Source organism: Sinohyriopsis cumingii, chromosome 1 (genome assembly GCF_028554795.1).
Source record: "Sinohyriopsis cumingii isolate HCF-2022 chromosome 1, ASM2855479v2, whole genome shotgun sequence".
In the NCBI taxonomy this organism is placed as follows: Eukaryota; Metazoa; Mollusca; class Bivalvia; order Unionida; family Unionidae; genus Sinohyriopsis; species Sinohyriopsis cumingii.
This window is the reverse complement of record NC_142961.1, coordinates 7,237,648-7,255,165: the sequence shown is the minus strand read 5'-3', so window position 1 is coordinate 7,255,165 and position 17,518 is coordinate 7,237,648. Positions and strand designations below refer to the sequence as shown.

At 40.2% G+C, this 17,518-nt stretch overlaps 1 protein-coding gene across 6 annotated transcripts in view; it reads left to right on the top strand.

Annotated features, from left to right (window-relative positions):
• Positions 1-17,518, top strand: part of LOC149806372 (oncostatin-M-specific receptor subunit beta-like) — a 177,963-nt gene that overhangs the window by 94,944 nt on the left and 65,501 nt on the right. For all 6 annotated transcript variants that reach the window (XM_089952304.1, XM_089952262.1, XM_089952286.1 and 3 more), the window contains one exon: positions 2,058-2,213. In XM_089952304.1, coding sequence (XP_089808430.1) covers positions 2,058-2,213 — 156 coding nt within the window. The remainder of the gene's footprint in view (positions 1-2,057; positions 2,214-17,518) is intronic.

Sequence of the window (17,518 nt, the reverse complement as noted above, 5' to 3'; positions counted from 1 at the left end):
TTAAAATACACAAGGATTCTGATTCTTCATGAGTGCTACAGCAGGTCTTCAAACTTTGCCGTCCTTGTATGATCAGTATTCTTACATGAACAATTATTGCATGAATAGGAAATGTGAATTTTGGAAACATGAATCTGTACTCAAATCTCACATGCAATTCCTAATATTTGAGTACAGCTGAAGTCACAGAAAGTGTACATGGCAAACCAGCCACAATCAGCCAAATCATGCAAGCTAAAATAAAAATTCATCATTTGCACTGGTGTGGGATAGGGAAATTTCACCAGAGGGTCAGAATTTGTTGGCAGGAATTAAGCTCTGATAAGTTCCTGCAATCACATTGTGATGTCTGAATTATGGGATTTCTCATCCCCCACACAATGCATATGATTGATTCTCTTTATGTCGTTCCAAACCATGCCTGGATTTCACAGCCAAAACTTAAATCTGGACTTGAAACTAGTTACCTGGCTGAAATTTAGGTCCAACTGAAAAATGACCAAATATCATGTTGAGACCAAACCTTGTGTTTTGTATTGGTGAAATTGGTGCCAGACTGGTGAAAAGAAAACAATATGTTTTATCATTGGTATGGTTGTAACCATAAAAATATAGGGTATTTTCCAAAATGTTTTTGTATAATTAGAAAGACCATGACAAGTTTGAGTTCCATGTGATGACCCTAAAGTATATGTAGTAAATGAAGGTTGCCATTTGCAATAGATATTCATATGTAAGTCAAGTCCGACTGTAAAAGACATAGACCCTGATCTGCCATTGCATAATGCACCAGGAGATTTAGGTCTATATTGTTTGTTCTACTGATTACACTGAGCAAACTGCATAGACCTAGATCTGTCAGTGCATAATGCAACAGCAGATCTGGGTCTTTGATGTTTGCATATGGATGCGACTTGTAAGTGAGTACAGACATGATATCATGTCAGAATTATTTTCAATATTAAAAACCAAAGTGAAAAAATGCAGACATTCGTGACATCAAGCTTAATGACATGATCCATAGCATCACAAGTGCATATCTATACCACATGGCTTTCTCACACAGGCAAACTGTGTCATGCATAGCTTTGTCACGCAGGCAAACTGTATCACAAATGGCTCTGACACACAGGCAAACTGTGTCACACAGCTTTCTCACATAGGCAAACTATGTCACACATGAGAATGAGAAAACATCTTATTGCAATAAGAATTTCTGCATCGATGCTACGAAATAAAATTAGCATGTAATGAAAGTAAAGATTTCAATTTTTATGAGCAATTTATGACTATTGACATGTGGTAAAACTGGGGTACAGTTTATTATTGTCATAGGAATGAGGTCTTTATCAAAAGCAAATGCTCTTATTATCATTTCACAGCTTCTATAGACATAAATGTTGTTGGAGGTGGTGTCGGCTTAACACCATTTTCAGCACATGGTAAGCTAAACATGACAGCAAGTATATATGGTGGAGGATCAACCCAGGAAACAAAAGCCAGGAAGAACCACTGACCCATAGGAAGCTACTAGTAAGCTTTCTCATGTGCCCACATTGGTCAAGCCAAAGACTTGAACCCACACAGACAGTAGTGAGATAAAAGTGATCAGTAATGACAAGTGCCTTAGACCACTCAGCCACCCAGAGCCCTGCCATAAATATTCTTGTTTAGGTTTTATTTTGTAATCTGTCTGGGGATTTTTGTCAGTCAACCAATACCAAAGTTTCTTTGCCAACTTAGTTTTAATTATTACATGATATTTTGTAATAGTTTTTGACTACCAGGTAGTTATTTAAGTCAAAATCTGTTTTAACTGCGCATCTACAGTGGCCTGTATTTTGTTTATTGTTTATGCTATGCTTTTAAATGATTATTGACAAAGAATTTAAACCATTTTCCAGTAAATTATTTTATATTTTGGTCATGGATGGAGCAGATGTAAGTTTCTGCCAAGAAATGTTAATTTTACAAGTATCTGTTCAGAAACAATAAACAAACAAAGGAAGCAATTAAATCCAGTAATCCTGTTGCCATATTTTCTCGGATACCAACAGAGCCAGGGATATCACCAGAACTGTCATTGATCTCAACTTCAGAGGACAAGACCTTATCAGTCCGTTGGAAGACACTACCCTGTCAGTCTCGTTCTCCATTCATCATCAAGTACACAGTCTACTACTGCAAGACTCAGGAGAAGAAGAAATGTAAAGGTTGGTTTAGGCTTGTGTTGTATGAATTGTTCTTTTTCTTTCTTTATGTACTACACTGTTAACAGAGAAACTGCATTGCATGTGTGTAATCCTGACAGGACCCTTGGAAGAACATAAGAAGAACCATTATGTGCCTAGTTTTTGTAAATAATCTATCTTTCTTTTACTTCATTGGTTACCTACCAACTTAATCAGTGGTCTTATAATCTTTTGCACATATCTCTTAGCCAGTACCAAAAACCATAATGAAAACTCTTGATATCTACATTTTATATAATTAACTATATTGTGAAGTTAATAATTAGAGTACAGATTAATTAAAGGAGGACATTTTAATTGTTATTAGAACCAGTACCCAGACCCACAGTTATCTAAAACCTCTCACATGTTGAACACAGATGTGAAGAAACTTGCAATAACAGTTTGAAATTATTCAGCTTGAATAAATCAAGTCACACACGAGTCCAATACAAGAAAATAGGCATTTTGCTGAAATATTGCACAACAAGTATGTGATTGAAATATTTGTGACTTTTTTCCATCATAAACTGCATGTTTATCACATCCTATAATCATGAAACTGTCTGTGCTCAAACATTTTGATAGAGAACTCCAAATAACATTTAATAAGAAGTAATTGCTAATTAATGACAAGTAACCAGGTAGTAAAATATTTACTCAAATCGAGTAAAAATACATTACTTATTAATTTGCTTTTAGTGTGATCAATAATCTGGATTCATATGTGTAGGAATTCATGCTTGGTTTCTTTGCTTCAAATTAAGATTGCAATATCCAATGTAAGAATAATTCATGCATTATTTGATATTGATCGATAACTACACTTACACTGATGAAGAATGGCATAAATTTTACTAAAAGTGCATACAATAAATGTTTCTTAGGATATCTTTGACACATCATTATTATTATTATTAGTATTAGTACTAGTAGTAGTAGTAGTAGTAGTAGTAGTAGTAGCAGTAGTAGAATTAGTATTATCCCCATGGTTTGGTGTCAGGGATACTGTGATAATGTTGATCAGTCCTCTTTATCTATCCATATGTTTTGGTGTTGGGGATATTGTGATGGCATCAATTGGCCCTCCCATTCATCCATTCATATGATTAGGTATTAGGGGTCTTGGATAACATTGATCAATCTTCCCATCTATCCATCTTTTGTTTATGTTGAGGATATTGTGATAGCATCAATGGGTACTCCCATCCATCCATTTTTAAGTTTAGGATACTGTGATAGCATCAATAGGTCCTCCTATTCATCCATGTTTTGATGTTGAGGATATGGTGATAGCACTGATAGGTTCTCCCATCCATCCATATATGCTGATGTTGTGATAACATTAATCAGTCCTCCCATCCATTTTGATGTTCAAGATATTGTAATAAAGTTGATAGTTCCTCCCACTAAATCATATATTTTGGTGTTGGGGATATTGTGTTAGTGTCAATCAGTCATCCCATGCATCCATTCACAATGAAGTGCAAGAAGTGTAAACCATTTAAGGTTATGGTGGATGGACACAGAATATCTACATATACAATTGCTCATTGTCATATATGTGGGTTATGGCCAGAAATTTTGAGAAGAAGCTCAAAGGATAGTACAAAATGAGCAGGCTCCATTACAATGGAGAAAGAATTTAACACACACTTCATGCCCTAATTATTGATTACTGGTAGTCTCATGGAAAAGTTCAAGATGCCCTCTCAACCCACTGTAAAGATACAGACACTGCACCAGAACATGCTGTAAACATAAACATAGTAGAATTGTTAGTCTCGTGGAGATGTCCTCGCTACCACCACTCCATGAAGATGCAAAACCCACACCAGATTATACAATATTAAATAGAATAGAATCATTGATTAGTCTCATCGATGATGTTGAGATGCCCTCTCCACTTTCCCCCATGAAGATGCAAAAACAATGCCAGAACATCGGTACAGTAGAAACCACAGGTGATTCTAATTTAAAACTGGAATTAAATTATACAATCAAAATGACTCAAAAAGCATTGTCTTCAATGTGTTGATGACTAAAAATGAAAATTTTATATTGTGGTCATACTGGGAATAAACCTAGGACCCTGCCTTAGAGGCAAGAGGACTAGCAAATAGGATCTCCTGTGGTATGTGAGAATTCAGTCAAACCTGTCATCTGCCTGTGAGCTGTGAGCATATATGTTGCAAGCAACATTTATCCTATCCACGCATGAAAATATAAAGGAAGAAGGCAGACACGAAGGTTTGCAAGTTAACCAATACTGCTAGCCTGCCAAAATGGCCAAGCTGTACCAGTGAGCCAGAACACAAGGCATAATATCATCTTTTGTACACCTATGCAACTGCTGACCTACTGGTCAAGCTATGTGAACAAGCTACTTGTTTTAATTACAGAGGTCAGGAGTCTGTTATTTCCAACAGTTCGCCAGCCAGCCAACTGATCAGTTTGATTGCTGTCCCTATGAAATTCATGATGAACTGACATTACTTATTGAGCTGTCCAGCAGAGCCTTACCAGCTGTGCTGGTCTAGCATTCTATAATGCGATTGAGCTGTTCAGCAGCAGGGGGGGCGAATCCGACATTTTGTCCAATCGTTATTTTGCTTAATTAATACTTCTGCACTCAGCGGATCCGGTGTAGTCAGCGCCTGGTAAAAAAAAAACGACGACGGTCCATCCTACACGACGGTGACGTCATTTGGTTTAATACACTTTTCTGCGCGCCGATCCCAGCGTCGTCAGCGTCCGGTAAACACAGCGACGACCGCGTCGATGTCATTTCCCCCCCTGCTGCTAAGAAGTTATTTACAATGAAAATTATTTACAACTAACCGAATATTTGGTCAAGTCCAATATGATATCGTGTCCGAGGATCATGTAAATTTATCGTTACAAATCCATGTGGGGTCGACTGAGCATGACTAAAAAAGTTTCGAAAACCATTAAAGTCCATGTCACCGCCGCACCAAGTTTGCCAGATATTTCATAGCGTGTGTGTATCAACGCCGTTGAATACAGCAAGAATATTACAGTTGTCTCTGATTACTTTTGGAATCTGAGTGTATCGTTGAGCGACATATATCATGTCGGTGTTTTTATGCCTGCCTCTGGAAAATATCCTAGCTGGGTTTTTTTGATTGTCTAACATAACATCATCGTACACGACTAGATTGTTAACGTCGCCATCAATATCATCAATACCTGGTGCATCATTGATATCTGTAATAAACTCAATAACATTTTTTTCAGCGATCGCTAATGCATTCTCGTTAAAATCTTTCAACACCTCGTAGCATCGTTGATCATCTACGCTAGGGGCGATTAAATACAACTTATCCCACTTCATCCATCTCATTATTAAATTGAGTAACAATTGCATCTTGCCGGATCCAGATGGTCCGATGATAATCATCCGGATCGAGTTTGGTAACGCTGCAACATGCTTAACTGGTTCTCTCGTTTTAGTCGCCGAAAAATCAATTATATCCATATCTCTATACATGAATTATGGATCTATATTGTGTGAAGTGTAGAGTGCGTACTGGCACAAATGATATGACAACCATTACAACGAGAAATAACAGATCAGCGCTTACTGGTAAGTGTGTACAATGCGGTACAAAGAAATTTAGATTTATTTCTATTAGACCCGGGGATGCTTTAAAAAAAAGCGAGGAGGTGATATTGCAGCCAAGTTATCAAAACTCCCCGGAACACCGTGGGCAAAGTATCCAGGAGAAAAGCACCTCCCAGGATATAGCTACTGTGGCCCCGGAACACGATTAGATATCAGACTCGATGATCAAAATCAGCCGCGACCCGGTGAGTATCCAATAAACGCTATCGATAAGGCGTGTCATGCTCATGATGTTGCTTACTACAAAAGTAGCGATCTGCAACAGCGTCATATTGCGGATGTAAAATTAATTCACGCGTTAAATGCTATTCCTGATAAATCCCTCAAAGAAAAGTTGGCTTCATGGTTGGTAAAATCGGCTATGAAAGGTAAATTAATGATTGGAAGCGGAGCTTCTCGCTCTGGTAATTGAAAACGCTAGCGTTTATAATAACAACATGGAATCCATCTATTATTCTCCAAGAGGATACTGGAAGGGGAAGGCCGCAATTGGTAAACTCGCAAGCGCTGCAAAGGTAACAATGGCCGTTGCGGCTAATTGGTTATCCAAACAGGCTATATGGCAAATCTATCTACCACCGCCTAAACAAATCAACTTTTCGCGCTTTGATGTCAGCGTACCCAATGAAGTTCATCAAGCTGATATACTATTTCTGCCGCATGACAACGGTTACAAATACGCGCTAACCATAGTTGATGTTGCGAGTCGATACAAACAAGCGGAGCCGTTAAAAACAAAGTCGGCAACTGAAGTAGCCGGTGCGTTTGAGCGGATTTACCGAAGGGGTCCTCTGCGCTGGCCAAATCTATTACAATTTGATCCTGGCAATGAATTTCGCGGCGCTGTTTTATCAACGCTGAAACATCATAGCGTCGCGATACGACGAGGTCATACTGCGCTACATCGTGATCAGGCAATTGTTGAACGATTCAATCGGACTCTTGCTGAACGGTTATTTGGGTATCAATACGCGAAAGAATTCATCCAAGAAAAACGATCTCGTGAATGGGTCAAAAGGTTGCCAGGCGTAATTGCAGCGTTAAATAACGAGATTACCTGAGCAATCAACATGAAGCCCAGCGACGCAATAAAAAAAAAGTATATACCCGGAAGATCAAAAATAGATAGCGTTTCCAAGCCGATTCTCGGCGATGTCACTGTTAGATATCTGTATGAACCAGGAGAGCTTGAAGGCGGTAAAAAAAGAGCTACTGATCCTATTTGGAGTGTTACCACACATAACATATCAACGATAACACGATCAACTGGTAGACCACCGATCTATAGACTGGATTCAACTGCCCCACAGCGCGGATTTACTCGCGAGCAACTACAAGTGATACCTAACGATACTCAATTGCCCCCGCGTGGTCTTAACTAGCGCCGTTGCGTCTATTGCACTCAAGACAGGTCAACCTCACATTGTTTTTGACATGACCGAGACTGTTATCGATCCTGTCCACGGTAAATTGGCGAGCGTCTTTATCCGAATAACGCCAGCGCATTACACAATTGCAACTCGCACAGTGATTATTCTGTTGTTGTCGTAACGCAATTATTAATTCGGCATCAATATCAAAACGCCGCTGTTTTTTTTTATCCTGTTGGCGGTAACCTGAGAGTTTTATATCAATGACGCTAGCATCAATAATGTCATCGTTGTCACTGGCTTCGTCAATAACAATTCTTCGAAGCTGATTCATTCTCCGTACTCGGGACACTGCAAGATAGACTAGATTTGACCATTCGATGCGATTATCAACCATCCAAACAATTGTATCCGTGATAGTCAGTCCCTGCGAGGAATGTAATGTCGTTGCGTATCCTAGCGTCCACGGGGATTTATCAGCACGTAGCGCGTCCTCGACGGCGCTGATATCAACGAGCACGATATCATTCAGCACAAGAATTTGTTTTTTTGTCCCTGACGCTGTCGGGCCCGGGATTTCAACTTCAATGTTTTGCCGCCGTGTATCCGCGGGTCTATAACGTAACGGCACTGGGCGCGTTGGAAACTTTTCCTTATGCAACGCAAACAACTTCCGCTGAAGTGTGTCTCTGACTATCTTTCTACTCGCTACAATCAAATCGTTTGGTCTCCATGTTTCCCAGAATTCATTTAACGGCGTTTCCGGAATCACCTCGCGGATTATTTCACATTGAACTCTATCCGGCTGTAATCTGATTAATTTTTTAACCTCGCGCAGTTGTTCATCAAGTGCTCGGTAATCAGTATCGGTTTCTTCATAATAGTCCACAAAACCCTTTAACCAATCATGTGGACCCTCGCCGACAAATGGTGGTGGTTGGCCATGGTCGCCACACATGATTACCGCTGTATTCGCGCGCAGCAACCACTCAAGAAACATTTGTAAAGTATCTAACGAAACAGTACATATCTCATCCCAGATGATAACCTCAGGAATAAATTTTTCACCCATTCGATCAGGAGTCCACTCACCGCCGCTGTATCGAAAAAAGCTGTGATAAGTAACGGCGTCAACATTTCGTTGTTTTATCTCTCGCGCTAGTCTATGGGTCGGTGTAAGCACGATTATACTTGACCGCGTTCGAAATAATTCAATTGCCCGAGTCGTCTTTCCTGACCCGCCACAGCCGCTTAAATAAACTGTTTTATGTCTACAAATTGGATCAGAACACGGTGGTGCATTAGACCATTCTGATAAATTATCACCGCGTAAGTAATTGTTTTCAACGGTGACATTTGCTGACGGGGAATAATCGCGTCGTATTTCATTTTTAATTCTCCATATACCCCAACTCTCGTCCGGACTAGTAAACTCGGCTAAGTTTCCCTTGTACTTTACGTCTATATAAAATGAATCAACGGCTACTCTAACCGCAGTGTCGGGAAATCTATTTATCATCGAGAATAAATTGATAGCGGCGTAACCCAGCATAGACGCCCTCAAATGTGGATACGCGGAGCTGTCTCCATCGCTGTAGGAAACAACTGTACCCAACTTTGTTCCATTGGACAAGAAAGCTGTTTTGCAGTTCACGTATCTATTTTTTGCCACTGCATCCTTGATTACGAAATCATATTCTGCGTCATCTATAATCAGCCGTGAGCAATATCGTTTGTAGTCGCAGTTTTTTCCACCTTGTGTGAACTTACCGATTATTCTTCTACCGAGATCTTTTGCCTCGCAGTTTCGTTGGTTGAATATCTTTTTGGACCATTCGATGATATATTCCTCGTCGGCATCAATGTGTTTTCTGGATTCGTCAATTATGCTATCTAGACGCTCTGGTTCTGGTAACCAGACTTCAGTCTGCGCCCGATATGATATAATCGCGTCACTGACAATCAACGATACAAGCATGCTACAATCAATCATATACCGTAGCAGCGCTATTGGCAGCCACTTCTTTTCAGCCATGTGTCTACCGATCCAAATATAACAACAGCGATGAAGTCCTGCCGCGAATTCAAATGATACTATGCGAGCGAATCCGGTTAAATCAAAATCAGGCAGTGGTCCATTAATAGCAACACGAGTCATTTCATGTCTGGGGTGTCCAAATCGTTTGAAGTACACAGCGGCGGATCCATACCCGAGAAAACTCGCTGGATAACAGGCAACCATATCAACGGAAATCATAGCGTCGCGGTTGTATTCAGTGTTCCATAGTCCACCGTGATAATATTCCAAACAACTGGATTGTACATCTGGTAGAAATTCCTTGCGCGTTGGTCTCCACGCATTTTTCCTTGCTGCAACATGAGCCGCAACCGATGGAATCGTAAAACAATTTGTTAGCAGTTGTTCATCATGCTCTTCAAATTCCATGGCGGTTTTTTTCATCTTGTTGTGAAACGCTTCAGTGCGATATAATTCACCGTTTGGTCTTACAAACTGATCAAAGGTATCCATGTCGTTTTCAGCGCTGCGAAGTAACCACACTGATACAGGGTCATTTTTACACAAGCAGGCAATAGCATCAAATAGTTTCCTCTCCGCGAGAAAACCATCCTCTCCCAGGAATTCCCCCGGGATATACTTTACTATTCTATCCCGTGGAAATATTGTGACCGCGGGCGTTCACGCGTGTTCGTTATGATCAATAATTTTGATTGGGGCTCCATTTGATTTATACTTTGATTCATATAATACTTCACCGGTTATCGTTGTAACGGTTATTGGAAATCTCAGCGACGTTTCTAATTTCGCTATGTCGCTGATGGTTGCTCCTCGCTCGCGCACTGTCTCCCCCCATTGGTTTATTTTACTACGTCGTAAATCAGTCAATTTGTTTCCTCGACACGCATTTGTAAAATGCTCTATTACTCGTTCTGCTACACAATTTATCCCCGTTGACTGTTTCATCGGCGCTAGTTTTCCGATATCAGGTTTCTTATTTAACGGGTATATTCCATAAACAACTGCTGTTTCAGGATACGCTCGTTCATAGTATGGTCTGTCAACTCCGGTTAACAGCCCTGGCTTGGAGTCGCGGCTAACAATAACTGATTTCTTGTCGCTGAGAACCGGTTCAAATTTATCACGTATGATCCAATTACCTGATTCCACCCGGACAATGAATTTTACTCTGAAGAAATACTTTTTACCGTCAAGTTGTGATATTATCGTTGCCGCGCGGTTGTCGTTCATGGTAGCATCAACAACACCATCAATTCGAAATGTTGACCAACTATGAGATGCACCATCGCGCTTGAATTCATTGATACAGTCGCGTATTTTATTCAACAGGGTTCTATCGTTTATTAACGCTTTTGGTGCGTCCTTGAGGACTCTATCGAGATTGAACTTAATATTTTTCCAGGGCTTAATTGCTGCTAATCTCTCGAACTCCTCCATATAATTAAAACAAGTATTTAAATGAAAGAATATAGTATAATGAATCACTGCAAATGGTTGATGATTGGGTCGACAACCCCGTGCAATAAATCATGTAGAGGTGAATTCTGCGGGTATCATTTACAAAGCGTTCGTAATGGTTCTCTTGGCCCCCTACCGTGCTTGGTTTGCCACGTTGGTGTAAGAGGAAAATCGCAGTTGTGTATCAATTGTGGCGGAAAGCGATACAGGGAACTAAAACGCTATTATGACAAGCGAATTAAAAACGCCATCATTGACCCCACCGCTGACTTAGTCATCAAAACTCCTCAGGACTACATTGCAAGGTTTATAATTAAACCAAATAATGAATTAGACAAGTAGTATTATTATACAAATGAACCAAGAATTTCAGCCGCATCCTGTGCTCGTTAATTACGAGGCATCTCGCGACGGCGTTGTTAGAAATTGTAGACTGAAGAAGCCGGTTGGTACCGTAAATAATCAGGGGTATTTGATGTTTGGTGCCGGAAAGAAGAATTATTATGTTCATAGGGTGGTATTTGAAGTATTTAACGGATTAATCGAGAATGGGCTTGTGATTGATCATATTAATAATAATAAGACTGATAATTCTCTTATAAACTTGCAAGCCATCTCGCAAAGTCAAAATACCAAAAAAGGCCAAACTGGTAAGTTTTCAAAGCAAGCAAAAAGCGTAAAGTCATTTGATACAACAACGCACGAAGAAAAAATATTTCAGTCGATGAATGAGGCAGGAAAATATTTCGATATTTGTAGAGCCTCAATACGATTTGTTGCAGAAGGAATACAGAATTCAGCGATCTCAAAAAAGACGGGTCACAGAATTCGATTTTCATATGTAACAGAAATCAGCGAGTGACAAGGTCACCGGCGCCTATGGCGCTGACGAAGCCGCCATGACGAAATACTTCATACTAGATAACACACCTCGGGATTGATACGCAGGGTTCATTTTGTAAAATAATTTTTTTTAAATTTAGAAATAAGATGTTTTATAAGAATATGAATATCGAAGACATCAATAATATATTAACCGAGATTTTAAAATTAAAAAATCAAGGAATTGAATTATCTGATAAGCTTGATAACCAAAAAATATTGTCCGATTATGAAATTATTAATGAGCAATCAAAGAAAGGTCGATATACCTTGCCACGCGAGTATTCTTTTATAAAGCGATTACAATATACGATCAATGAAAACTTGTATGGCAATGACGTAAATGCATTTATTGGACTATTTACTGCCGTTGAGACAGTACGAAAAAAACTCGGACAGGCTTTTGAACGACGTCGAGAAATCTCTAATAAAATTAAAAACATTAGAAGGATTATAGACGAAAACTCCCTGGAGCCCCTGGGACATATCCCCCCCGCCACACTCGGCGGGAAATTAGAAATTACGGAGCAATTGCAATAATGGTAGGCGAATCACTTACTACTCGGCTAGCCAGAGAGCGGCTAGTAGCGCTTAAAAAGTTCATACCGTTACGAGACAGGGTCCGAAAACAACTTCAAACGCGGCAAGAACTACAAACTGATTTTGCTGTTGGAAGCGAACAGCTCTTTGCTCCGGTAACTAAAGCGACCAAAGATGTTACGGCGGCAACTGTGCCCGTCCTCGGTGCGCTTGAAAAGATAGCGGCTCAGACCGAGCAAACAAAAAAGTCTCTGGAAACACTCCCTGCGAAAATAGCGGTTGCTACAACACGGAGGCCGCCACCACTCGCTATAACGGACCCACAAGAACCTTATGTTACAATAGCCGATGAAGAAGAACTAGGCGCCACCGCAAGAGAACCAGAAGAAGAAATACCGGAAGAAATACCGGAAGAAATAGAGAAAGAGGGGAATATACCCCGTAATGTGCTTAAAAAGAGCACAATAGATAAAATTAGAAATCTCGGCTACGAAGAATTAGTTGATTTTACTGTTACAAATTTTGCTAAGGACACACGAGATGAGCATATCAATAGCGGCTACGAGAAAAATATAAGGTCGTTAAAGGACTGGACAAGAATAGTGTATTTGGCAAGTAAATATAAAAATGAATTACCACCGCGTGATAATAATTATATAATATTCCACAATAAAGTAAAAAGTGAAAGACCAAAACACGGAAAAGGATACTCTGTTGGTAAAGACGTTACTTGTCCTGGTAATGTTCTCAGTGATATATCACGGCTAGAAATACTAATCGGAGGAAAACGAGCCGGAAATAACTCTCCGGAAATAATCAATGAGGCCGCTGATATTTGCAGGCGGTTATTTGCCGGTGGTATCATGGACATAAATGTATATCGAACGCTCATAGACGAACTCGTGGACCACGGTCATTACAGCGATTGACCAATCACTGGTGATCAATCACTGGTGATCAATCACTAATTGGAAAACACTGGTGTTTTTTATAATAAAGATGATTATACACTACAACCATGATAAACCAGTCAGCGTCTACGTGGTAAACTCACGATTGCCTGTATACCGCGCGTGGTACGGAGACGGTCTCGGTAGCACCATTGCGGGGTTATTTACAAGAATGGCTCCAAAAGTAGCGCCGTTAGCCAAACAATTAGGAATGAAGGCTATTGATGTTATTCGTGATAAGGGTATTAGTGCTATTGGAGATGTCGCCGGAAGGGCGTTTTCTGCAGCAAAGGACAAACTAATGTCGTTGGTAAAATCCAAGGGATTTTCACGAAAAAGAAAACAGAAACCACCGGTGATGCCATCAACGACAGTGATGCCTGCAAATGTCAGTAAAGTAATAAATAACGCCATGGAAGAAAAACTAGCGTCGTTGGTAAACAATAATCAAGATGACATCGCAAACATAATAGCGGGAAGTGGTTTAAAACCACGACAAAATTCGAAGAATTTAAAACGACGACGATGATTTAGATGCATCAGCGTATTATTAAATAAAATGTTTAAACGAACAGCTGACCCGGCGTTTGATATGGACGCACCAGTGCACAAGGATGATTCTGTCCGTAATTATCAATTTTATTCCTATCATGCAGTACAACCCAACATACGATCGCGAATTGAACTTCAAGTCCATGATACCAGTAAATACTTTTTGCCGTGTGAAGCGTTTATTGAAATCGAAGGAGAACTTGTAACAGAGGCCGATACTCCTGCTGTACCAGCACCGTATCCAGATGGTACCAAAGTTGGCTTAGTCAATAACGGCGTAATGGCGCTATTTGAGAGCGCAAAATATCTCATTGATGGAAGAGAGATCGAGTCTATAGAACGCGATGTTGATGTGGCTACAACAATAATCGGGCTAGCAAGATATTCCGACGATTATACAAGATCAGCGGGTCCATCTATGATGTTTGCAAAGGATACTAGAAACACTGCTGGAAACTCGCAATTTGTGGTAAGACGACCAAGAAATAATGCTGATAACGCTAACGCTGATGTTGAGAATATGATTATAAACAGCGATCCTAATTTTAACATCGGAGCTGCAACACGCATATCAATGTTAACAGGGCCGCGTAGATCTTTCTCATGCGCGATTCCACTGCATCATATATTTGGATTTTGTAGGAACGTGCGAAAAGTTATCTACGGAGCAAAGCATACCGTGGTGCTTGTGCGAAAAGGTGATGATAGAAATGCAATTTGGAGAATTCTAGCGGATCTTGCGAATCCAAATAATGACTCTGGTAAAGTCGTTTTAACTAAAATATTATTGTGGATGCCAGTAATGACTCCATCCATTACCACAGAAGCACGATTGCTATCCTTTATGGAGCAGGGAGGAAAATCATTACTAAGTTGGCTAACAACAACAACAGATACTAAGCAATCAAATATCAATGGTATATTCACATGGAACCTGGCATCACAACAAAGCATTTCGGCTCCGCGTCATATATTTGTTGCGTTGCAGGATATGACGAGAGTTGATAATCAACTATCCAGCCATATGATATTTGATCGATTAGGCGTTACTGACGTCTCGCTGAGAATAAACGGCCAGCAGGAACCATCTGAGGATATACAACTTAATTACGGTCAAAACCATATTGCACGCGTGTACCATCGGTTGCTGTCGTATATGAGTCGTGATCAAAACGTCGACACTGGTTTGCAAATATCACAACATGATTTCAAAGAACTATATCCGATCTATTACTTTTCGCTGGAACATCTTGATTTAACAAGACAATCCGTCGTTGATATACACTTCCGAGCTAATGTAACTCGCGGCGTTATTGCCGATTATAGAGCGGTTGCTGTCATTCTCAGCGATAAATCAATGCTGTTGGAAGGCGTTGGTGGACGAATGAGAATCGTTGATGCGCCAGTGGAAAACATGTAATTGAAAACATAAACGCGTTTACAATAAAAATGTCGTATAATGTTGTCGATGTAGAGTTGACCGATGGTCAAGTCAAGAAATTACGATCAAAGTCGGCTAAACAATGCGGAACCACAATAACGCTGAAGCCGTCACAGATGGCAGGTGGTAATCAGAAGATATCGTTGACGGCGCGTCAAATAAAACATTTCAATGATGCGATGAAGAATAAAAAGGGTGTTCAAATAGATTTTTCGGCCGCAGCGATTAAAAACATGGAAAAGACCGGTGGGATATTTCCGTTGTTAGCTGCGATTCCAGCGTTGATTGCCGCGGCGGCCCCAGCAGTGGCGAAGGCGGCGGCGTTAGGAGCCGTTGGTACCGCGGCGGGAATGGCATTGAAGAAGGCAACCGGGAAAGGCTATAAAAAAAAACGACCAGTAGCCGGAAAGGGTCTAAGACTACCGGGAACCCCGTATTCATGGTACTCGGGGAAGGGTCTAAGACTACCGGGAACCGTTTAATGACTCCTATGTCTAATTTTGATTTAATAGATGCCGCAAACGCGTTAGCGATAAAAAACTTCAGAGGTGTTTTTATGAGGGATCAATTACCGACAAAACCAAGGAATATTGAAACCGGTATAATTAACCTCGATAAATCCTCCGGAGCGGGGACTCATTGGGTTGCATACGCAATTGATCCGCGTGCGATCGTCTATTTTGATTCATACGGGTTAGCCCCGCCAAACGAGTTCATGCGGTATATCCGGGCGTGTTCAGCCCCGGTTTTTTATTCCACGCTGCCAACACAACAATTAAGTGACCCACCGATATGCGGCCGTGAGGTATTGAACGTACTCGCGGCGATTTCATCATCGCGGAAACCACCTCATGTGGTTGTAAACGAATACACTAGTGGGGTCGTAGAGGCCCGGCGGGTTAATTAAAAACACTGTTTTTTTTTACAATAATAATGATTGATATCTGGGGACGACCGGTTTCGGCGCTGAAAAAATCCACGGAAACGCTCGCCACCGATGACATAAAAAAACTAATTGAGGATGAAATCGCTGATACGTTAAATTTAACCAGTGTTGACCCGGGCGAAATAGTTGTATTTCAAGACCGCCAGGGTAAACTGAAATCCAGTAATGTGTCGCTGAATGACGTTTTAATACGACAGCGTGATGCCGCCGAGAACACCATCGCTTTGTATACCGATGACGGACGACTTAAATCAGGTGAATCCATCTTGACGATAAATGGAAAAATAAGTACACTTGGCGACAATTATATATCCGTGTCGGATTCGTTAAAAATTTGTATGATAAATTTGACGCGCAAGCAAATCAGTTCGAAGGGATACAAAAGTCTGTCACCGATATACAACTCACTACTGCTAGTTTTTTTGGAACCCCGACGGTAACCGAACCGAATCTTGTGGGGATAAAAAGTACTATTTCGGAGTTTACAACGCTGTCGGGCCAATTTTACACGTTACGAAAAAATTTTAACAGGGCTGATAACACCATTGATAAATTCTTTGGTAAAAAAAATACCAGACCGGATGAAATTACAATAACTATAAATGATATCACTGCGTATGGACAGGAAATAGAAACAATCAAAAATGATGTTGAAACGATCAAAGCGGGGTTATACGTTCATATACAGGAAATAGGAACAATCAAAACTAATGTTGCAGCGAACAAAAATAATATAAACGCGCATACACAGGAAATAGAAACAATCAAAACTGATGTTGAAACGATCAAAAAGAGTGTAAATGCGCATGAAGTGCTCATAAAAGCATTCAGCGTTAATGTTGCAGCGAACAAAAGGAGTGTAGACGCGCATACACAGGAAATAGAAACAATCAAAACTGATATTGAAGCGAACAAAGGGGGTATAGAAATGCATACACAGGAAATAGAAACAATCAAAGATGATGTTAAAGAAAACAAAATTGCTGTAAACGCGCATGAAGTGCTCATAAAAGCATTCAGCGTTAATATTGCAGCGAACAAAAGGAGTATAGACGCGCATACACAGGAAATAGGAACAATCAAAACTTATGTTACAGCGATTAAAGACAGACTACCGGAGGTGACAAAAATAAAAATCCCTCATGAAAACACCATCAACTCGGTATACACGATTCGGCATGGATCATTCGCTTGGACTCCTACACAAAATATAGTAAAAATCACCGCAACTGTTAAGGGTATTTATCGATTGACACTGGTTTCAATGATGCAGTTTAATATATTATCGTCGAGTTCATCCGGGTTTAACAATACAATATCAACAATTATAGACAAGGGCGCAACTGAACAGTTTACAATTAGAGCCGTTGATAGAAATTTAACCTTGTCAAACATTACATGGTATGTGGAATTTGTAGCGGATCTAAGTAATTAAAAACACTAGCTCTTTTAAAATAAAAATGA